General features: G+C 40.4%; 3 protein-coding genes across 3 annotated transcripts; all 3 read left to right on the top strand.

The window, feature by feature from the left end:
• The first annotated feature begins 243 nt into the window (after positions 1–243).
• LOC308119302 (putative methyltransferase) lies at positions 244–4,440 on the top strand. The gene is made up of 6 exons (XM_080479233.1): positions 244–718; positions 801–961; positions 2,079–2,295; positions 3,490–3,590; positions 3,757–3,894; positions 3,992–4,440. The coding sequence occupies exons 1-6, from the start codon at positions 608–610 to the stop codon at positions 4,080–4,082; spliced, it is 819 nt and encodes a 272-aa protein (XP_080335359.1). The 5' UTR covers positions 244–607; the 3' UTR covers positions 4,083–4,440.
• An 885-nt stretch (positions 4,441–5,325) lies between these two features.
• LOC308118704 (putative methyltransferase) lies at positions 5,326–8,900 on the top strand (the record flags this gene model as incomplete). Its single annotated transcript, XM_080478214.1, has 6 exons — positions 5,326–5,436; positions 5,520–5,680; positions 6,053–6,269; positions 8,366–8,469; positions 8,572–8,709; positions 8,804–8,900. The coding sequence occupies 6 exons, from the start codon at positions 5,326–5,328 to the stop codon at positions 8,898–8,900; spliced, it is 828 nt and encodes a 275-aa protein (XP_080334340.1).
• A 7,782-nt stretch (positions 8,901–16,682) lies between these two features.
• Positions 16,683–21,451, top strand: LOC308118403 (axonemal dynein light intermediate polypeptide 1-like). Its single transcript, XM_080477804.1, has 8 exons — positions 16,683–16,750; positions 17,180–17,226; positions 17,369–17,565; positions 18,906–19,045; positions 19,275–19,444; positions 19,581–19,759; positions 20,067–20,231; positions 20,331–21,451. Exons 3-8 carry the CDS (start codon positions 17,485–17,487, stop codon positions 20,340–20,342), a joined length of 747 nt encoding a protein of 248 aa, XP_080333930.1. The 5' UTR covers positions 16,683–16,750; positions 17,180–17,226; positions 17,369–17,484; the 3' UTR covers positions 20,343–21,451.
• Positions 21,452–24,895: the final 3,444 nt, after the last annotated feature.

Raw genomic sequence — 24,895 nt, 5'->3', positions numbered from 1 at the left:
AAATCGAAACATATCAAAACATAAAGTTCCAAAATGTTATAAAGGAGCCCGGGGTGGTTGGAACTGACAGTGAGGTCAAAAAATAAACACAAAAATGTACACCTAGGTCACATGTTTGCCACTATTTCACATTGTGATTCAGTAACACTGCAAACATGAAGGTGTCCATGAAGGGGTTAAGCAAGAGGCCCCGTTGGAGGAACGCACTGTTATCCAATCTGCAGCTGAATTCACTGGACTTTTGACTCCAGCAGAAGCAGCGTCAAACAAGTAAGGACCTCCGTTCTTCACTTCCAGTTTTACTTTGTTCCGCTCTTCCTTCAGCGTAACCGTCTGCATTTCCCTGCGTTCTGTAAATGATTGCATAGTGAAATGATTTACTTACACCCTGCATGGCATCCTGTGAGAAAGACCGTTTAGGATTGAGTACAAAGGGCAAGAGTGGAGCAGCTTTAAAGGAGACTGCTGCGGGAAGATGAAGGACAGTAAAGGCGACATATAGAAGGTAGCCAGCAATAAACAAAGGCAACAAACTGGAACAAAGACGAACGTTGTGCAGCTGAGATCACAGAAGCTTCGGCAAAAAGAAGTGTTGGATAACGCCTCCATGGCATACCGGCTGTTCGATGGGAAGGACCATGCGTCTGTCTACCACAAGTACCGCTTCACACCTCCAGTCGAGCTTAAGGACATTATTATTCAGTACTTGGATAAAAGGGTATGTCATGGATGAATATAAATGAAATGATTTAAATGAGGAGAGCTAAATGATACATGAATGCACCTGATCATTTCTGCAGAAGGGGCGGCCTCATGTGCTGGCTGTAGATCTGGGGTGTGGAACAGGGCAAAACTCTCGTCTCCTTGCACCGCACTTCAGAGAGGTGGTGGGCATCGACATCAGCGAGTGTCAGCTGGAGGAGGCCAGAGCTGCGCCGGGATACCCCAACATCACATACAGGTATCGACAAGTCAGCAGCTGTGGTTACTTCTGTCGATTCTCCGTGTAATGTTCACGGAGAAGGATTTACACATTGAGCACCTTGTTTTGTGTCTCAGCGGTCTCAACTGGCTTTATCATGGTTGGTCACAATCACTTAGGCCGTGTTTATACGATGCTTTCAAGTGAAAACGGAAAACTTCCGTTGCGTTTTGGGAGTCTAAAACTGCAACTTTTCAAAAATGTTCCGCCTCCGTCTTCATGTAAACAGCAGAAAACACAACTTTTCTGAAGCGCTCCTACTGGACATGTGCACCATGGCGATAGTAAATCGTTCTTCTGTACATGCATGAGTACATGATCAATAAGAACTGTGGCTGCCTCCAGAGTAACATGACTCCCAGTCCATATTCTCCTGCTCGTTTTATAAATGAGATTGTGGTTTCATGACAAAAAACAACCAACAGCACCCACTCGTGGCCCTACATGGAAACTACAGGGTTTTCAGTGTTTTTGTCATTTATAGAGACATCGTTTTCGAAACGTTGCCATGTTAATGCATATAGAAATGTAAAAACAATAACTTTTCACTTGGAATGTGGCCTTACACTCACATGCATGCGCTCACTCAGAAATCAAAGGTGAGGGCTGCCATGCAAGGTGCTCACATACTCAGGAAGCAGCTTAGGATTCCATTTAAATAGCACCAATTACAACATCTTAGGGCACTAATATGGAGATAAAATAAATGTGACGCAGCTTGCAACATTATGCAGGTCAATCTTATAATTAATTCATTCAATTGTTTCAGTTTAAATCAGGTCGGTGGAGGAAGATGATCTATATTCTGTATATTAGCAGATGTTAATTTTTTTTTTAAACAACGTCCTTTCTTTGAAAACATTATTGAATAGGTTAGATAAGATAAGGTGTGTCAAACAGCGACTCTGCAGGAGACTCGACAGTGGTGGCTCTCCTTCACCAGTCAAAAAAGTTAGTTAAACAAGTAGCTTACAGCCAATAAAAAAAAAAAATACTTACTAGGTTGGACAGAAAGCCTCCTGCCACACTGATTGCTTTGTGCTCAAAGACTGAAGTTCCTGGTGTCAAAAGTGTGATGCGTCTGCTCCACGTGCAGAGAGGGGACTGCAGAGGAGCTTCCTTTTCCGGAGAACTCTGTGGACCTCCTGACAGCATCATCAGCCGCTCACTGGTTCGATCGGTCCAGGTTCCTCGTCGAGGCGAGCCGGGTTTTGAAACCCGGGGGATGTTTGGCTCTGCTGGGCTTCAGTGATTCGAACAGCAGATTCTTCTACAAGGACTGCGGAGAAAGACTCTGTCAAATCTTCAAGGAGGTAGGTGGAGACAGCATGACTGCAGTCTTAGAACAGAGCTAGGAAAAGGCTGGATAGGAGAGAGTTTGTGACTTTTATCAGGGCTTAAAATGATACTCTTTGCAACAACAGCCCCATGTTTAATACTGTAACCATGACAACAAGCACTGTATTTGCAAACATCTTAGTGGTTGGGGGAAAAAAAATAAGAGGCTGTCAGACTTTTTCAAATAAAATCAATAAGTAGACCATTACACTGATATGATTTATATTAAAGAATAAATGATGCCCATGAAATGCTGGTGAAGCAGCTGATTGTTTTAAAATGAGAAATAATTTTCTCTTTCACAGTAATAAGAATTATTTTGCATGAAAGGGGATGAATGGACCAGAGGGAAGGTAAAGTGAATCTCTCCATCCTGCCTGACAAATCACATGCTGTTTTCAATTAATCATATCATTACATGTTGCGTTGTATTACATTGTATTGAAATATATTGCACGTAATCCAATCGTTGTGTGCTGTAATGTATTCTTTATGGGCTTTGGGCATCGCATTCCCCATGTTGTAATGAATCATATCATTTATTATTGTTTTGATGTATCATATGACATGTTATCACAATGCCTCAAGTTGTCATGTATCATTTTGTTTCAAGTTGTGAGTTACTAATTTTTATTGCATATTTTCAAGCATTACTTTGTGTCATAATGTGTCATATCTCTATGTGATACAATTTTGTGATGGATCGTTTTGTTTTACACTGAAACATTTTGTGTTGCATCGTATTGGATTCAATCGAGTCTTGTTTTGGGTTTCATTGGTTTCTATTGTAATGTAACATTTTGTGTTGCCATTATTTTGTATCTCATTATTTTGTATCGTATCATAAAGTTTCAGGTTGTAATGAATTGCATCAAACTATGATATTATCTATTAAGATATAGCAAATCACATGGCATATAAATAATGCATACATATTCCATTACATAACATTGTGTTGTGTTATAGTATTTATTCTATTGTTGCTATTGTTTAATGTTATTTTTATTGCATGATCGAACACTCCTTCAACACTCACACATGTAGTTTTAAATGATTTTGGATGTATAATGCTTGCGTTAATAAACAGAATTTGACAATACAAATGACAGGCATGCGGGACAAACTCAGTATAAAAACAGTCCAACGTATCTATATGAATTTACTTCCAGGTGAAACAGGCGCTGTTACCACACACAAGCCAACCGGTCGCGGTAGCTGACGGCAAACTGGAGGAGCTGTACTCTGCCATCCCCTTTCCAGACAAAGAGAGGTAATTACGACACAAGCACAAGCATATTTGGCTGTCAGCCACAAAAATACATGTACGCAATACAAAGCTGCAAATAATGTCTCATTTGAACAGTTAATAATCAGTTCAGATAGCAGTGCTTTTCTTTCCCAGTAATTCTTAATAATATTTTGTATGAATTCAACAGGATTGACAGTTTAAAGACAAAGTATTGCATCTCTGTGAGGAAACTGGTGGGCTTCATTGAATCATGGTCCATGTTTCAAGCTTACCAGGCAAAAGATCGAGAGAGGGCTGAAGATCTGCTGCTCAACACACAGAAAAGGTTAACTGTGCACACACGCATGCACGCACGCACGCACACACACACACACACACACACACACACTGGAGCTAATGAAACTTTCGTCATCTTCATGCAGGTTTCTGGAGGAGATGGGAGTCACATCTCCTGACACTGAACTAGAGTATGAAACAGAATACTACTGCGTGCTGGCATCCAAACCACGCTGATACTTTTGATGGACGCACACATGGAACCATTTGATTCGTGTATCATTAAGTGTGTACGGGGATGATTTTGAAGTTTACAAGTGCAAAGGTGATCTTGTAGCATAATAAGCTCCAAGAACATTTTCCTGATCAATTTTTTTTTTTGGCTTGCATGCACAAGGAGAGATCACATCACTTTACTATATATGTGGAATTTAGATAATGTGCTAAAAGTGGTGCCTGCTGTCATGTTGCAAACTTGTTTGTCGTAACTTTTTAAGAAACCATTTATTATTGCTCAATTAGAACATTTTAATGAGATGCACAATGGAATAAAAAATAAATAAATAAATTGCCTATGTTGTGTTGTTCTGTGTTGAAATATATAACAAGATTTTCTTCCTTTTGTGAGATCAATTGTATTCCAAATGGTGTACGTTTACAGTTTTTGAAAAAAATAGGCTCAATGTGGAGTGACAAGCAATTCTTTCAAACTATTCCACTGAACCACTTGTGTAATGAGGCCACCAAAGACCTCATGGGCGTGTTTTTACATGACAAAAATTTTATTTTTCACATGAACATGCTCCAACAAACATAAATATTGCCAGTCAAATTTAGACGCAATAACGTACCCTTTAAGTTCTTATTACAAGTTAATAAACACAATTACTATATCGAGTCCTCTTGTATTAAGGAACCTCAAAAAGTGCCACACTGCTTCTGATCACTAGGGAAAGAAAGAAGCCTTAAAACCATTTTGTTGTCAAAACAAACAGAACAAATGAATACACTGCTGACGACCCACACACATCATCTTCAGGCCCTTCGATTCAGTCTGACTGAAACACAAACCATCACATGACCCAGAAGATGACCTTTATTCACAGATCATTAGGGTTGACTTGAAATTTAGGGTTTTTTTTCCATTGAAAGGAGCCAGTATGGAGAAAAATGCTTATAAGTTGTCTGAAACCCTTTTTACACTGTCCCTTTAAACTAATTGTGAAACCCATCACGTATGACTGAGCTGGTGGGTCCTCCCTGCTGTCAAGTACCCCCAACTGTTCCCCTTTTGTTTGTGAGAGAGAGAGAGAGAGAGAGAGAGAGAGAGAGAGAGAGAGAGAGAGAGAGAGAGAGAGAGAGAGAGAGAGAGAGAGTTTTAGGTGTGGACTTTAGCTCCTCTTGTCTACAATCAGTCTGCGTTCTTTCGTTTGAACTCAAGTCTTCCTGGATCAGCTGGATCAAAAGGCCTCAGCTCACTATGGCTCATCGTCTTTTTGAGGGAAAGGAGCACGCCGCTTCCTACTGGAGGTACAGGATCTCTCCGTCAGATCAACTCATGCAACAAGTCTTTGACTTTCTGGAGAAGCAGGTACTTGCAGTAGGAAAGAAGAAGCTTTCGCAGATCGCCTATTGTGAATCGAGTGAATATCTCTAAAACAAATACCTTCTCAGAGTGCTCCTCCCTTTGAGCTGGCTGTGGACGTGGGCTGTGGATCGGGACAGGGAACACTTCTTCTGGCTAAACACTTTGCTTCTGTGGTGGGTACAGACGTGAGTCCAGCACAGATAGAAGTGGCCTTGCAGCATGCTGCACAGCCGAACGTCACTTACAAGTAAGCTTCAGACAACTATATGTGAACGCACGTCTTGAAACTATGATGTACATAAGAGTGAATGCACTGTGCCTTTGAATATCATAGAGTGTTATGCATTATAATCAAAAAAGAATCAACAGATCTGATAATATGCACGCTGACGCGTGAAAAACTCCCATCACAGTTAATTTCCCATCATTTGTTCAGCTCTAGTAAGCTGATCTGGGCCTCACAGCATGACCGACTTACCCAGCACAAGGCTCACATTGTTCCTGCTTCTGCTTTGTGCTTTATGAAGCAAGCTCCAACGTATTCCTGCTTAAAGTAAGGAAGCCATCCTGCTGCCTGTCAGAGGTTTAAAACCTGCTTACCCTCCCGTCCCATATCCAGGCAGTGTATGGCCGAGGAGCTGCCGCTCGCTGACGGCTCAGTGGACCTGTTGACGGCCATGTCTGCCTTCCACTGGTTTGACAGGCCACGGTTTCTCCGGGAAGCCCACAGGGTGCTGAAGCCCCGTGGCTGCTTGGCTTTGCTCAACTACACCATCGACATGGAGCTCAGCTATCCTGACTGCTGCTCAGACACGCTGAACCAAATCTGCAAAGAGGTATCCATCGCAAATGACTCAGGGAAGTCATTAGAAACACACAGATCTGAAATACATTTCGTTACACACAATCCTCACTCTACATTAAAGGGATACTAATGCGAAGTCCCATCGATCAACACATATTCATGCTGAAATGACAGAAAACATCCGTTTCCACTTATTCCCAAGGCGATATTTTTTGCCTGATTTACTAAGATTCGGCATAAATCATATTAATCGGCATACTGTTGATAGATTGTGCTTTCACTACGCACACGTCATGCTGTTCATTTACAAGGAGGTATAACACCATGAGTGACATCATATGCATCTCGACATCACAAGAGTATTCAAATGATGCTTTTGCGTCCTTTAGGCCCTGTTTTCATGAGATTGATTTGCTGGAAATAGTACCACTACCATGTTCATTGCAGACACCATGAAAGGATTGGCTCTGAGCGCTGTGGTGGGGGAAATTATTCAACATATTGGAGAGTCTGATTTTGGAAAAGGAAAACGTAGGGAGTGGTAGCCTACAGGTTAGAGCTGAGAGTTTGCTTTATGGAACATGACTGAGGCAAAAATGAAGCTTGACAAAGAAAACATCATAAAATAAAGTCAAACTAGACAAACTAGTCGCAGTTAGGCAGATGACTCATTACATCTGTCGACCTTTTCAAACGTGTAAAAAAAATATACAATTAACAAGTACTTACAGCAATAAGAAAATCAAATTGCATGTATTACATGAATCAATTAGCATTCTAGGTGACATTATTCCACATTCATAATGAGCACAAATGCACTAAATGTGTGTATAAATAATATATCAAGATAGAAGATTTGCAAAATAATTTTACACTTAGAGCTTTAGCAGATCATTCCCATTGTTTCCTCAACAGAAGTGTTCACAGTGCTGGTGGCCAGAGTACCCCCTGCTTCATTTAGTGGACAATATCTTGCACTGACACGGCCACTGATTTAATTAAATGAGGGTTTAGTTTGCTTCTGCAGATCCCGATGATAACTCACAAATATGCACTGCTGTGAGCAGTGATGCATTAGCTACTTTTGGCAGTAACATGTTAATAACAGATCACTATCAGAGAAGTATCAAGGAGCTATACTGTATTATTAATGCCTGCATCACAGAGACACTGCAATAAAACATCTATGCGCACATATAAGGCAGGCCTCGTTGAGGGAGGACATCAAAAGCAACCCACTAATTACTCTCCCCGGTAATTCTATTATTTGCAGGAATACCAACTGATTTGAAATGCGTGAAACTAAAATAAATTTCAACGACTTGCATCAACAAAGCTTTCTGAGAGCATTGCTGAACAGAACTAGAACCAACAACCAGCATGGTAATAATATGAAGAAGCAGCTGGTATAGTGAGCCAGCGTAGAAAATTGACATAAATGACAATCAGTCAATACTGGTTTTTGTCCTAACAAAACGATTTGTATCCAAATTTAAAGGCCTGGGTTTGATCCAAACGACTGAAACTGGTCCTATTTTTATTAAATGTGTCTCCTTCTGTGCCTCCATAGTTATCTGGTCTACGTAAATGTTCTCCAATTACGGCATGCTTCAAGTGACAATAGCTTTTGAAATTAAGTAATATCTCTTAACATTACACCGAATGACAAATCTTATCTACTATCGGTAGCTTTCCTTTATATTTCGGACTAGAAACTGAAAAGTACAGAAAAGTGTTTTGCCAAGGCATTCAGAGTTAGTACTGCTATGTCTTAGTAGAAACATGCAAAAGTAATTTGGTGAGCTTTAATACAAATAAACACACATTACATCTCTGTTTGGCAGACAACACAGCACGCCCACCAGACACATCGACACAACAGTAGGAGGGCATTTTAAATCCAGATTATTCAGACTGCATTACCATCTAGTGGAGACTTTTGGTAAAACCTACATTTAATAAACAGCACAGCTGGAACAGCTGAGCTGCTGCACATGATGTGAGTAACTTCACGCACACAAATTTAAGATGTTTTACACATTGTGACATATCATCAACATTGCGTTTTTCATCATTAACTAATGGAAATTGATCATTTACTGATATCTTTTGTTCATTTTGAATCAGTTTTATGCTGCTTTGCAACCATACCGCAGCCCCCACCTCGGTCAGAGCTCCATTAACTTGTACCGGGAGGCATTCGAATCGATTAACTACCCTGATAAGCAATGGTGAGTGGCAGTGTGTTTCTGTTTGGTCACTGATGCTACTTTGTTTTTAACCTCACAATCCCACAGCACGTTAAAAGTCCTCAGCATGTGTTTGTCCCACAGGCAGGAGTGTGTGTGGGACAGAAGGACCATGCCTCTGTCCAGCTTCATGGGCTTGGTGGAGTCTTTCTCCAGTTATCAGGCTCTGCTCAGAGAAGACCCCCAGAAAGCTGTTGGACTCTCACAGGACATTTGTAAACGGTATAAGCTTTATGTGAATGTAAGCCTTAGAATGCAGTATGTTTGTGCAGATAAATGTTGTTTCTACATGGCCCTTGTTTATGTTTCTCTTCAGGCTGATGTCTGTGATGGACGTGACCTCTGCTGAGACTGAGGTGGTGGTGGCTGTCAAGTATTTCTACCTTCTGGCCTCCAAACCTCAGGAAACCTGACTCTTCAGAGCTCTCCATTACAATTTATACACAAGATAATCAAACTTGCTGAGGACACATGCGACTGAACAGGAATTTGTCAGATGTGTAAATATATCCTGCTAAAAGTTAAAACTTGGAGTCGTCTACTAGGGCATATCTGTTTTTGTAAAAACGGAGGTACCTGTAAACATGGCCTGAATGTTCTGTTTGCTCCACTCACCTTATCAGGAATGAGAATATCCCCGGATCACTCTGCCAAGAAATTGACTGAAATTGTATCTAATTGATTTCACTATTGGAATTTTAACAAAACAGTCAAAATGATATTTCATTTAGAACAAATGAGAGTTGAAATATCTGTGAAATCAGATTTGTTTTTGTTTTTTATTTCACTTGAACAGAATTTCTAAGAAGAGCTTTTATTCAACAACATTAAGAGCTATTTACATACATTTTCACAATAATTAAATAAGATAAATTTAAATTATAAAATTATTACTAAATATGGCAATTTTAATATTAGTTTGTGAATAATCTCACAGACAAATACATATTCTGTTTCTATTTCCAATAATCATTCTACAGAGCAGAAACATATCATTTAGTAGCACTAAATAATATACTTAAATTAATGTTGTAATGTATATATGATTTAGTTGATTAAACACACACACACACACACACACACACACACACACACACACACACACACACACACACACACACACACACACACACACAGTGCTAACCACTACTCCACTACGCTCACCTCAGACTAAAGAAGTGATACTTGTACTGACAAAAGTTTTAATGTAAAACCTGAGAACTGTTTTGAACTCTGACATGACTCAAATATTATAATCTGTTATGAAACTATCAAAATAAAATTTTACTTGGGCATTGCTGTGAAGTATTTTTATGGACTTCAAAGGTTAATTGATAGACTGAATTTATCACAACAGACTGACATTTAAATTTGTACAGTTATTATTCAAATGTATCTATTTTAATTGATATGTTATCGGTAATTATAACACATAAAGCGTGATGTAGAGCACAGTGCATTCTGGTTAGTAAACAAACAAAGCTAACAGTACAAATCCAAACAAGCAGATGCAGTAAGCAAAAAAAAAAAAATGTCTCCGGCTGTTTGTGGCTACCCATTAGCCAAGAGCTAATTAGCTGCATTAGCACCACCTGCAAAAGGGGCGGGATTTTCTGCTTTCGGCCAAAACAATCAATAAGCCCTGTTTCTCATTTGTTTTCTTCCTCTCTGGTCAGTGTTTGTTTCTGGTTTTGGGCCATATCACCCCCAAACGAGCAGTTGTTATAACTGCATTAGATTGTCCATGCGGTTTGATCCGCTCTTAAAAGTGTGGTGTAAAAGCAAACCCAACCAAACAGAGGTGTGAAAATCCTCGGCCAGGGTCTTTTTATTCTTCTTTTTCATCTTTTGGGTTTAAGGGCAGTTTGCATCCATAAAGATGCATTACCGCCATTTGCTGGTTCTATCTATCTACATTGTTTCTCATCACTCTCATAATCCCTGATGGCTGTTTCCCTCTCTCTTATCAGGAGCTTTTTTGTCACTGATGACTGTTTCCCTTCTTCTTCGTCACTTGGGTTCAACGAAAGTTAAAGCTAGCAACGGTTGCCAAATATCAAGGCCAGCAACGGTTTCCCAATATCAAAGCTAGCAACAGTTGCAAAAGATCAAGGCTAGCAAAAGTTGCAAAAGATTAAAGCCAACAATGGTTGCAAAAGATCAAAGCCAGCAACGGTTGCAGGAGCAGGGCAGCTTTGATTTTATGTTGATTCTACTGTGATGTCACAGCACTTTGAAACCTTTCCTGGCGGTGCCTATTGGAATAACGACAAATTCAGTAGATAGTTTAAAGCAGCAGATTTTGGTACTGCAACATTATGGACGAAAACTTTATTATGGACTTTGAGAAACTGATCAACAAGACCATCGTCACCCCCTTCGCAGAATATGAAGTGCAGGAAGTGCTGGGCAGTGGTGGCTTTGGAGTGGTCCTTCAGTGTCACAAGAAGCCCACCAATGAGATAGTTGCTTTAAAGTTAATTTGCGATCAGCAGTCCTTCGATCTTGCAGAAGTCGAGGTAAGCTACTGAGCAAAGAGTAGTCTAAAACACATCTTGAAGGCGTCATCTCTATGCCTCCAGAAAACGTTCTCAGGGAAGACAGAATAAAAGTTCTTTGTACGTCTTTCCTGGCCATTCCATGGATGTCTTGTCTGGATGTGATATGAACGTCTAGACAAGACATCTGGATGATGTGCTGCAATGACAAAAACTAAATTGTGATTCTCTCTCTCTGGAGTCTCTCTTCATTGCATCACGTCATCCAGGCAATTTCCTGGAATGACGGACAAAAAACCTTCACTCTGACTTTCCTGAGGACGTCTTCTGGAGATGACACCTCAAAGACGCCTTTGCTCGATGCTCAAAATATTTCACATGTAGTAAATATTTCATTCCGACAATGTAAACACAACATCTGATTTGGTACAATCTCATTTGATTTTAGGAGATGATCCTTACCTTCTTGAAACATCAAGGCTCAGACAATTTTCACATCGTGACGTGCAACAACATTTTCATGTGGGAAGAGACTTACTGTTTCGAGTTTGAAAAGCTTGACGTGAGTCTTTATGAATACTTGAACGACAATACACTCAGCCTGCAAGAGATTCGCCCAATCCTGTACCAGGTAATATCCTTATGTTCTTGATTTTAGTGGAGGTTTTTATCTCTTGGTTACATGTGTTGGTTTTCATAAAATCCTGGCTGAAACGTCAATCCTGACATGGCTTTAATTTAAAAGTAAGACAAATGAAAGTCGAAGTCCTACAAAGGAGAGCCTGCAGCTGGTTTAAGTGATTGTTGATTTAAAATGAGTCTTCGGTTATTTGATTATATATATCTCTGTAAAAAGCACCTAGAAATGACTGTGTTGTATTTGGTGCTATACAAATCATGTTGAACTGAACTGAACTGAATTGTATTGAATTGAATTATTTGATATGCTGGTGATTTTTAATATTGTTCTGTCCTTTGTTTCAGCTGGTTAAGGCTCTTTGGTTCCTGGAGTTCTTTGGCATTATCCACGCCGACTTAAAGCCGGAAAACATAATGATGGTGGATCAAGTACGCCAGCCACTCAAAGTTAAATTGATTGACTTTGGCTTGGCAATAACAGACCCTGAAGAATTGAAGGGTGAAATTCGCGGTACTTTTGAATACACGTATGTAGCCAAAACCTGTTGTGCACATCTGAGACAGCTGTTTTGACAGTACAAGCTGGCAATCCTAATGTCGTTTGTGTCTCTTTTAGAGCTCCAGAGATGCTGCTGGGAGCTCCCTTTAACCAGCGCTTAGACATCTGGTCTTTAGGTTGCGTTGCAGTAGAAATGCTGATAGGCAGAACGCTGTTCGAGGGCAGGGACCTCGCTGAAATTGTAAGTTTGACATATTGGCCAAAAAAAAAAAAAAAAACAAGAAATCGGTGACTAGATGTTGTAAGAGGTGATTTCGTTTACAGTGTATGGCCACTGATTTCCAGCATTGTAACAACATTTAAAATTGGTTTCATTGAGCACTAAAGACTAAATATAATATTCGAATCAGTGCTTGTACCTAATGTGAAGAGCAATCCCCTTTTATGGGTCATTTCAAGAGTTTTAATCCAACTTTGTGTTGTACCCACAGATGCAATGCATCTTAAAAACCACTGGGTTACCTCCAAACCATGTGATGAGCGCCGGGTGCTATACTGACCAGTTGTTCAATGAAAGAACGACGAGACAGCAGCCCCACATCTGGTCCCTAAAGGTAAAATTTAATGTCTCTTTTAACAGTGTTTGATCTGTGTTGTTATGTCTTTTCTTCTTCTGTCTGCTGCGCCTTGAGAAAAACTAATATTTCCACTCTTCAGTCTCCATGTTCAGTTAAACACAGCTGCCTGAATCGAATGAAAAGCCTGCACGATATTTTGGAGGTGAGTAATATCTCTGTGAAGACATCAGCTTTTCAGGCACAATTTTATGTTTATACTGAATTCTTTGTGGGGGTTATTTTTTTGTGCCATCAAGGTTTTTCCTGACACACCAGAAGAAGATGTGGAAGCTCTGGAGTTAGACCGGCTGGCCTTTGTTGACCTGGTGACCAAGATGCTCCACGTGGATCCTGATCAGCGGATCACACCTGAAGAAATGCTGAACCATCCATTTTTCACACTGGAGCACCTTGAGCTGTATCACCACTCCAACTAGTAAGTGTGCACTCACATGTTTGCTGTATCATCAGATGGATATATATGATAGAATAAGTTGTTCAACTCAGTGTTTGGGTGTTGTCCAGTGTGGAATTGTCAGCCAAGCTCATGGAGGTCTGTAACAACTGGAATTTGGAGGAAGAAGATTTTCCCTCAGATCCCATGGACTGCTCCAGTCCTGACCGTGAAGAATATTCCAATGAGCAGAACAGTGAAGAGAAGCTCTCAGTCCAGGAAACCTTCAGAAGGTCTTCATATAATTTGAGAAAACGAAAACGAAAACGAAACGATACCGATTCGTTTTCGAGCGATAGCAGGTATTTATTGGATTCGTATTTCTTTATTTCACCTTTCCAACAAAGAGCTTAAGATTTCACCAAACTAACCATTTGATTTTTTTTTTTTAAATTTCAAAGCATGGTGGATTCAGACAACACCCCTCAACCGAAAAGGAGAAAGCGTAAGCACATCGATACAGATCAAGCTCGTGAGAACAGTTGATTACACTGAACTCATGAATTGATCAGTCCTATGTAAATTAATATACATACTGTAGTTACTTCCACCAACATTTACAACAAACCCCATTTTGCTTTTTAGAAAACCACAACGCTGAAGACAAGGCAAACGCCATTTTAACACCGCAAAAAAGGGAAAGAGAAGATGATATCCTAAGAAAGCCCTTCAGAGTTAAACGGAGGAGACAGAACATTTGAGTGAGTGAAAAGCTTTACTAAACCTTATGTCCTTTATTTTAGTGGAGGTTTTCATCTCTTTGGTTGCATGTGTTGTTTTACATAAAAATCTGGCTGAAATGCCAATCCTGACATGGCTTTTAACTGCATACTAACAGAATAGAAAGTGTAAAACCAACAAGGGAGGGTCTGCAGCTGGTTTTAGTGATTGTTGACTTAAATTAGTCTTTAATTATTTCGATCCAATTCAATTCAGTCTGATCTATTTTACAGTGTATGTTCCCCTGAATACCGGCGTTAGAATAATAGTAGTTCTATTGACCCCTAGTTCATGCATATGTAATAAAACACCTTGAAATCAGTGCTGGTGCATAATGTGTGTCGTTTGAAAGGTATAATCTGACATTGTGACTTCTACCTACAGATACATTGCACCTTAGAAACCACTGGGATACCTCCAAACCATGGGATGATCATACTGACCTGTATTTGAAGGTGAAAAGGACCGCAGTGAGGTACTGCAGTGAGGTACTGTATTGAGGTACTGTAGTGGGGTTATGTAATAAGGTACTGCAGTGAGGTACTGTATTGAGGTACTGCAGTGAGGTACTGTATTGAGGTACTGCAGTGAGGTACTGTAGCGAGGTACTGTAGTGGGGTTCTGTAGTGAGGTACTTCAGTAAGATACTGTAGTGGGGTTCTGTAGTGAGGTACTGCAGTGAGGTACTGTAGTAAGGTTCTGCAGTGAGGGACTGTAGTGAGGTACTGTAGTGAGGTACTGCAGTAAGGTACTGTAGCGAGGTACTGTAGTAGGGTTCTGTAGTGAGGTTCTTTAGTGAGGTATTGTAGTGAGGTTATGTGGTAAGGTACTGCAGTGAGGTACTGTAGTGAGGTACTGTAGCGAGGTACTGTAGTGGGGTTCTGTAGTGAGGTTCTGTAGTGAGGTATTGTAGTGAGGTTATGTGGTAAGGTACTGCAGTGAGGTACTGCAGTGAGGTACTGTAGTAAGGTTCTGCAGTGAGGTACTGTAGTGAGGTACTGTAGTGAGGTACTGCAGTAGGGTACTGTAGCGAAGTACTGTAGTGGGGTTCTGTAGTGAGGTACTGTGGCGGGGTTCTGTGGTGAGGTACTGCAGTGAGGTACTGTAGTGAGGTACTGCAGTGAGGTACTGTATTGAGGTACTGCAGTGAGGTACTGTAGTGAGGTACTGCAGTGAGGTACTGTAGCGAGGTACTGTAGTGGGGTTCTGTAGTGAGGTACTTCAGTAAGATACTGTAGTGGGGTTCTGTAGTGAGGTACTGCAGTGAGGTACTGTAGTAAGGTTCTGCAGTGAGGGACTGTAGTGAGGTACTGAAGTGAGGTACTGTAGTAAGATTCTACAGTGAGGTACTGTAGCGAGGTACTGCAGTGGGGTTCTGCAGTGAGGTACTGTAGCAAGGTACTGTAGTGGGGTTCTGTAATAAGGTACTGCAGTGAGGTACTGTATTGATGTACTGCAGTGAGGTACTGTAGTGAGGTACTGCAGTGAGGTACTGTAGTAAGGTTCTGCAGTGAGCGACTGTAGTGAGGTACTGTAGTGAGGTACTGCAGTAAGGTACTGTAGCGAGGTACTGTAGTGGGGTTCTGTAGTGAGGTTCTGTAGTGAGGTGTTGTAGTGAGGTTATGTGGTAAGGTACTGCAGTGAGGTACTGTAGTGAGGTACTGTAGTAAGGTTCTGCAGTGAGGTACTGTAGTGAGGTACTGTAGTGAGGTACTGCAGTAGGGTACTGTAGCGAAGTACTGTAGTGGGGTTCTGTAGTGAGGTACTGTGGCGGGGTTCTGTGGTGAGGTACTGCAGTGAGGTTCTGTAGTGAGGTACTGTAGTGAGGTTCTCCAGAAGGCTGTAGTCACACACTCCTCACAAGCTTATCCATAGAGTTTATATTATTTATGTTTATTCTGCCAACAGAGATTAGAAGATGACCAGAGTCATTTAAAGTGCTGAAGAAAAGTGGAAAAAAATCTTATTGATTATATTTATAATTTTGTATAGTTTTTGACTACCTGTATAGTTTACTTTATTTATTATTTATTTATCCATCCAAATATTAGGTTTATAAACGGTTTGAATTTGTAAAATGTTGTATAGAATAATGCATATTTGTGTGAATACTGTAAAGTAAGTTTATGATTATACATCTATTTGTATATATGATCTTTCTATTGTATTTATTATCTATATAAATTATCTATCAATTGTATTTATTTATTTCTAACAACCAATAAAATTAAACATGGTTAATCACAACCCTGGCAGTTGTTTCATTCTTACCTGCCAACCAGGCAAAGCTGCTCAATGATCTTCCCACATGCAGAGAGCAGGGTGGATCAAAAAGTGCACCGGCACAGAGTGCAGTGCGCTTTAGAAGTGTTATCACGCATTTTTTCTTCCCAGGTGTTGACTTCTCACTCCTCCCTATATTTCTGCAGTCCTTTTAATGTTTTTTTCGGAGGAGCGTTGCTGGTCGAGGGTGTACTGTCCAAGTCTGTTACCATGCTGCTTTATCTGCTCGTCCGGTAACTTGTTCACGAGCAACTGTACCTCAACCAATGAAATAAGCGGGATTCTGTATTGTCCTGTTCGTGTTTGAGTATGCTGTCAGCTCATTGGTCACAGAGCAGGCGAGCTGGGCGAAATAGGTTTACCGTAAGTTTTGACATAAAGCGCCCTGTTTGTCATAAATTCCATTGACATTTTAAAGCCAATTTTTGATTCTTACGATAATACGGGGAAATTCCGTTTTAAGGAACGGTTGGCAACTCTGCTCTACATGCAGCAATCTGCCTGAAAGTTCAAGTGTCATCACAGTTTTCATCGCTAAAGTGCCACCTTATTGGTAAGAGGAACTTTAAGGAATTCTTTTTTTACATACCATGGCCGCAAACTTTGTGATATCATCCTTGTGATTGGTAGGATATGAAACACATCTGAGGGCACACACAAATTATATCTGGACAATAATGAACCGTCCGTGGTGGATGTCCTTCAGTTAGCCGACACATTAGAAAGACGTTTGAGTTCATGCATAACCTCGATCAGCAGATTTTAAAACTTTACTGTGGAACTTTAACCACACAGCAACTTCAATAACCTTATTAATCTTAGAAATTCACTCTGTTGCACGTTTTGATGTTAACATTTTAAGAATTGGATTAAAACTGAAGGAGGATAAGTGAAGCCCCCCCCCCCCCCCCACCCCCACCCCCCTAAAAACAAAAACACAAACACACAAAAGACTAGAAAGTAATTGTGTTAATTCTTCCAGCATTCACACAATCCTGTTTACACGTCTGTAAAGAGACTCTAAAGGAGGTGAGTAGTTTCTTTTTTTTTTTTTTACTTTTCTTTTCTTTTGATTTTCATCCAGGGAATCGATGACATTTGATTGTGTGAATGCTGATTCCGAGAATTCTCTGAGAATTCTTTGTGTTTTTTGACTCCCTTCTGCCCTCAGTCTAACCACTATTCTGGGGACATTCTCTGTCGGAGTTGCGCAAGTAGCAGGGACCCACTCAACACTGCTTGAAGCGTTCATTTTTCTTCTTCTTACAACTTCCACCAAGATACACGATGATTCCACTGGCAGATTCACTGCTGAAATATGGAAATCCAGTTTTGATCAGCAAGACGACGGATCCAAAATCACCAAAGGCGAGTTCACAAGAGCTTAACGTTTAACTACTCGACATAAGAACATTAAATGTGACACTGTAGTGTTTAAAGTATGAAGGATAGATAATTGTGAGGGAAAATTTAAAACATCTGTTATTTAAATTCATCATCAACTGTAATATATGTATTTGACCACCAATCTCTGTCAGGTGCTTTGTTATTCACAGAACTGGACATTTTTGACACTTGTAATAGTACACATTTCCATTACACCCCGACGAGCATCAAACCTCAACATGCGCCATGTTCCAACGTGCGTGCACTGAAAAAAACAATCCTCGGTCATTCCAACAAACACAAAAATAATTTGTTGAGTTAATGTAAGTTAATCATGTCACACATTTCCATCTATTCATATTAAGTAGATTGAATCCCATTTATTCATATTATCTGAACAACATGTATTAGAATGAACCATTTAACAACAAGAAACTCAATACGCTCATGTTAATCAAGCATATTTCTGATATGTAAACTGAAAAACTGCATAGTTGATCTTATTGAGTGTGGGTGTGCGAGGACCCGTTCAATGCTGCTTGCAGCTTTCACTTTCGTTCCACTTTAGTTTGTAAATATGTGGTGAGTCAGTCCAGGGTCATCAGGATCATTACACAGATGTAGAGATGTGTGCACATTAAAGATTTTACAATTTGATAAGTTATTCTGATCACAATAGGAACTCGCCTACTAGATTTTTGAGTTCCAGCTTCATGTGAACAACTGTTTTATGCCTTTCAAGATGCATATAGTCTATTAAAAACCCACTGTGATCAACAAGTTTTAAAGCTCATTGAGGCATAATATTGTTGAAATCGCAGTTCTTTTATTCAAATTTCAGGTTTGTCATATGTTGTAAAAAGCTCATTAAATGTTAACTTCTTGATGATATATTTTGTTGCAACAAAACAAGACATTTTGAGTTCTAGTTATTTATTACAAGGCTATTATTTCCTGGTCTGGCCCACTTGAGATTAAATTGTGCTGTATGTGGCCCCTGAAGTAACATGAGGTCGAAACCTCTGGCCACTTGATTTCAGTGTTAAAATAAAAACACGGTGCAGCGGATGTTTGATATTGTGTGGATAGTATAATTAGTAAAATACCTTTCCAAAAATATGATGATGAAAATCACAGCCAGAAAGACAAACTGGTGTTTTATGTGTGGCGGGTCTGTCGGTTGTGAACAATAATTAGGCTAATAAATGTTACTTTAACAATGTAGAAACCAGGTGTTGCTGAATTCCCCCAGGTTTTCTCACATCACATCCTGAGTGTACATTACACTGTAGTGCTCACATGGGGCATTTGTTTTCACACAGGCACAACCTTTGAGAGTGAGCCCTCGACAGCCATTTGACTCAGGAAGACCCATTCCGCCTCCTCCCAAACCAGAGTCCCACTCGGCTAAAGCCACCAGGCTGCAATGTGAGGGGATCCTCAACGTCATCCTTCCACCCAGGTTTGCATCTTCCAGCATGCGGCATTATAGAAAGTTCAGACCGAATAATGTTGTTTGGGACAGCAGTGGCCTTCAGAGGTTCAAAGCCCACCTGCTGACAAGTCTGTGACACTGGGAGCTCCCAGTGTGTGCAGTTGAGGTGGAAAACCTGATTGCAGAGAAACTATTTCCAAAAGAGATGATCAAAGTATCAATCTGACGATGAATATTAATCTTCATACATTTGCAGGGAATGGACAGAGGGGACTCAACAATGGCTGCAGCAGGTGTCCACTGCGCCTGGCACAAGAGAGGATGTTATAAACCTGGAGGAACTACTCGACACAAAGGTCCAGCAGAGGCAGGCCAGAAAAACGGGCATCTGCCCCATCCGCAGGGCGCTCTACTCCCAGTGTTTTGGTAAGTCACCCTCATTTCTGTGCAGATGCACATAATAAATATGCCTCACTTAACTTAAAAGTTATGGATTGAATCAAGTTTGAAAAAAGAAATCTAAAGGTTTTTTTTTTTTTTTTTTACTTTCTACTTCTCTCAGATGAGCTATTCAGACAGGTCACCATCAACTGTACCGAGAGGGGTCTGCTGCTGCTGCGAATCAGGGATGAAATTCAAGGGACCATCGCCGCCTACCAAGCGCTGCATGAAACTGGTGTGGCCTTTGACATAAAAAAAGCACTGGAGGCTGAGGGCGGCAAAAGCGACAGGGAAAAAAGAGTAAGGTTGACGGGATGCATCCAAACAATTGAAAGATGATGGAAAAGTTAAAAGTTGTACCCTGAAATTAAAGGTTAAAAAGCATTTGACCACATCAGTTATTATAATTTCAAAATAGATTTCTTTGATAAAATATGCATCAGTTCGTAGAAATGTTATAAAAATGTCATTTCACTTTATGTCCAACAGAGAGCACCAAATCTCTACAAAACACATATTCTAAAAGAAATGTCTTTGCTCCAGACACAACCTCAAGCTTTTCTTTTTTCTTTTTCTTTTTTTTTTTTATTCTCAATCATATTTTCAGATGGAAAACCTGGAAAATGAGGTAGAAGACCTAAAGAAGCAGCTGAAGGAACAGAAAGCTAAAAATACAATAACTGAGAAGAGAGAAGCTGAAAAGTTTCTGCTGGAAGAAAGGAAGTACATTGAGAAGATTCACCTCCTGAAAAAAACCAACGAACTGCTTCAGGTGAGTTCTGGAAATCACAAACCATATCGCTTTCAAACAGCAGTAATGAGTGTTGTCTGTCTAAGATCTTGATTCGCCTTTTTTAATTTTTTCTTTCAGGACCAAATATAAATGATAAATGCACCACAGACTTAGCTGAGGAGAATAAAGCATTTATCCAGTTGCAGTGTTTCCAGTACTTGTGTTACGTTTCGATTGGGTGAGGTCTCCCCTCGACTCGACTCAACCTCGAACACACGAGAAACGCAGAAGCACCGAAACATGGGAGCACAAACACAGAAACGAACAAGACAAGACATCAGGGCAGGGAACGGCAATCAGACACAGCGAGGGGAAACCAAAGAGCCTGAGGCCACATTTACATGGACCTGGGTTTTTTCCAAAAAAGATATTTCCTCGTCTAAATTTACAAAAAAAAGAAAATAATTATTTACACGGACACCGCACTTAGACCTGGTTCAGAGAAAACTTCACAGTGCTGCCCAGATCATGTCCATATGCTAATGTCTAGTATTTGGAGAGGTTGTGACCACATCCACTAGAGGGAGGCAGTTGATTAAAGTCGAGGTGTGCCTGTTGGCACACTGGACTGCAAGCAGATCCTATCTGAGGATTTCCCACCAAACAGAAAGTGTGCACTGACTCCAGATAACTTTAAATCGCCAGAGAGTCTTCTTCTCAGGTTTCTGCACTGACAAAATGTGAAAAGTCACAATGCCATGTTCTCTGTTGCTGGTCACATATTACACACCTAACGTACTGAATGGAGTTCATCCAATAGCTTTGAATAGAGAGGAATTTTACAACTAATACGACAGTATCACAGCCTTTTTAAAGATATCAAAGGACATAATGCCCAAAATACTTTTAGAACAAAGTATCATGTGGTACACTGAACTGGGTGAAAAATACTGAACCACATGGCTTGGCTGTGGTCGGAGGTTGGAGGTCCGAGCCCTGATGTTATATAAGCTCATCCATGAAAGTGGATAGCTCCACCATCAGTACATCTGACTGCTCCTTTCATGCTTCGAGGTCATGGCTGAGCTGTGACTGAGAGAGCGAAGTGCATGTTGATATTATCCTCACAAGAGCAGAAAAGCAGATTTCACTTTTTCAACTTTCAGATGTCAAATTATGTAGCTTTTTTGCACTTGGAATCTTTAAGCATATGGTCCTCATTGTATTTTGTGCGATCTGAAATAAACGACCGATATCATATGTGTGTGTGACTTTATGCATCAATGAGACCCGGTCAGCTCGGTCAAGTGTCACATTTACGCTCGTTTTTGTACTCACAGACCTCTAGTAGAGCCTTTCCTGTGTTTTTCCTCATCAATGGGGTCAAAGGTCAAGCTGACCTCATCAAATCTTGACAATGTCGTGTTGGAGTGGAACTTTTGCCTGTGGCTTGAATGTCACACATTGATATTCCAATCTACGGACAATTTTAGATTCACCAAATAATTTTAGGATTACCAACCTCAAACATCGGTTTTTGGACAGGACACTGGACACTGGACACCTCCCCCTTCCCCCACCCCCCCCCACCCCAAAAAATTTAATTAAAAAATGCATGCACAGAGAGAAAATGCAAACTCCCACTACATCACTACATCACTGTTTGACCTCTGGGTATTTATTTATTGGATTCATTTTGTGTTTGCGGCCCTTACGACGCATTCAGTAATACTGTAATGAATTTTTTTCCAAATGTGTTTGAACGACATCCTCACTCCATCACCTATAAAACCAGTTACTTAATTTTTTTTTTTAAATATTTTAGATTAGGGTCTACAAAGAGTGTGACTAATTTCCACATGTGGCCCATGAACCTTTGACTTTCCATAAAAGAAAGGAAAAGAGAGGCGAGGCGCCATCTGGCTGATCGGGGTCTTATTCTCTGTGTTGTTGCGTGAGACTGAACCCCCGAAGTTCCAGTCAGATCTCCTCCAATGACCACGCTATTGTGTGAGAGATTATTGAGGGGATCTGTAGCCGTCCATGCTGTGAAATCCGATCTGTCCGCTAAAGCTGCCGACAAAACTCAGCAGGTGCTCTGCGCTGAGTGATTTATCTTTATCGATCTGTTTTGGACATATTTTCAGTGCCCGCAGTCTCTTCACTGCTATGGACTTGTCTGACAAAGATTCATGTGAGATTCGCGCACAACAGCGCTATGAGATCCACGATCGTAAATCTTAGCGTTGCAAATGGGGGAGTACTTGCAAAAATATATGAAAGGCCATACATAATACTGGCCAACCCAAAGTGCCAGTGTAAGGATCACTAAACAAAACTTTACAATGCTCTTATTTAAATACACAAATCAAAGGTTGGGGCTAATTTACATGCTCATTTGCTTCAGTCACAAGATTTTCCCTTCGAATCCAAGCAGACCTTAAGAAGTGAAAGAGCTCACAAGGTTGTGTGTGTGTGTGTGTGTGTGTGTGTGTGTGTGTGTGTGTGTGTGTGTGTGTGTGTGTGTGTGTGTGTGTGTGTGTGTGTGTGTGTGTGTGTGTGTGTGTGTGTGTGTGCCCAACAGCATTTTCAATTGAAAACTCATAATTTTTGCGTTTTGGTTTCAGAAAGATTTGGCGTTTCCACGACAACATTTTCAAAACAATGATAGGGACTCTCAATCGGCTCGCACACTGCACCGTGGACTGGACAGACTTCAAGCCAAGACCGTGCACACTTGAGCCGTGTCTGTTGTACAGATGTTTCCATGTTGGGTGGCGCACACTCCTGTGAACGGTGCTGTGCTGTTCACACTTTCACATTCAATGACGAGCCTTTTATAGCAACGGGCGAGAAGTACAAGTTTAAAGCCTGTGTAAAATAGAATCAGTCTGTGTGCTAAGTCTGCACAGCCCAGAGAGACACACAATCACACATATGCACACACACACACACCTACTGTATGTGTGTTTGGAAGCCAGTGTACTTGAGAAAACCCATGCAGGCTCAGGCAGAATGTGCAATCTCCACATAGAGCTGAATTGAGTGTTTCTGCGACACATTACATCGGATCGGATTGAGTTTGTGCCAGAATGTGATGTGAACAGTGGTGTCAGTGCTAATTGCCACCAGGATGGGAGGATGAAGACTGTGGAGGGATTCAGTCTCACTCAGTTACAGCAGATTCAGCCAGTAAACCATCAAACATGGAAGGTGAGTGAAATTATCCAGAGAGGATCTGAATACAAAAGAAAGGCAGTTAGTTAAGGAAAGTTTAGTCTAGTATGACAGGAATCTGCAACTTTGATCTCTACCTTAAGCTGCATGCACTTATTTAAAGCCAATAAAATAGTGATTTAGAGTGACGTTAACTTATCTTGTTCAGAATTACAATTATCCTATTGTTAAATATGACACTAAAAACTGATTCGTCTTTGGAAAATGACCCGTAGGCCATAGGTATTGGGATGGGCCCTGAATCAAATATCCATCTGTGCTAAAACTGTTTAAAAACGATGGAGAGACACTGGTATGTATATCATTACCACGTAGTTACAGGCTCATCAAGCAAAAATACAAAAGTTAAAACTATGTAATACGTTTTAGATTTTTAGATGATAGTATGTTCGATTTTTGATCATTTTGTGACATAATGAACCCCGGACAGATGACTGTCACTATACATGCATTCACTCCAGTGTTATTAGAACTAATCATAAGCATTGGATTAAATTTGTCCTGACAAACAAGAAGGAATTTATTCCAGCGGAAGCAGCAATATAAAGATACGTATAGACAAGAGAGGTTTGAATCTTTTGCAAAGTCGTGAACTCAATATATATACAAAGCTACTTTTGAACAACAAGTGAGGAAAAATAAACTGACATTCCTCTTATGACTCAATTTGGAGGTCTGCTGGTGCTAAAAGCTTCGGGCAGATATGAACTTCTTCTTTGCACACACTGCACATTACACAGCCGTGTTCTTCATGCCTGAGGACCACATGATAAAAGTATTGCCACCCAGTTCTGTATAAGTGCACATGCATGATAATTCGATCCCAACATGACAACATAATTCCCATTTTCTTCTCACGTTGAGTAAATGTTGAGAGTCATTCATCTAACTATGCTTTAAAAACAAACCTGTGCCACTTTCCGTTGTGTATAAAGATTGTACTCATCAAGGGGATTATGTGACTTAAGCATGAGTCATCTTCTTGTGAGAAACTTTTTCCTTCAAACTGAGTTGACACCAAGCTCACATCGGGGTCATCTGGTCCAGCAAGGAGAGAAAAGCCCCGGGTGGAGGAGAATTTTGTTTCTGCATGATTAAGAGCGGAGCTGGCGGGTCCACTGTCAGTGCAACTGCAGTCACAGTCTGATCTGAACTGACCAGCAGAAGTGACTTCAATATACTTGTGGTAACTAGTAGTGAAAGACTGGTTAATACAAGGAAATACAAAAATAAATAAATCAAATCAAATACATCAAGTAAAAAATGTTGTTCTCTGAAGAATGAGTGATGTTATGAGAACAATGCATTATAATGTAACATGTCATGATGATGCTATTACTTTTGATAGTGATGTAGTAGTCACTGGTTGCAGACTAACAGTAACAGTTAGTGAATGTTTTGGCCATGTTTACGTAATGACACGGATCACAGAGTTGAATTTTAGCTTTCATTTTTACCTGAAAGTG

Source organism: Lipophrys pholis (assembly GCF_963383615.2).
Source record: "Lipophrys pholis genome assembly, chromosome: 13".
Classification (NCBI taxonomy): Eukaryota; Metazoa; Chordata; class Actinopteri; order Blenniiformes; family Blenniidae; genus Lipophrys; species Lipophrys pholis.
This window is presented reverse-complemented; position numbering and strand designations above follow the sequence as displayed.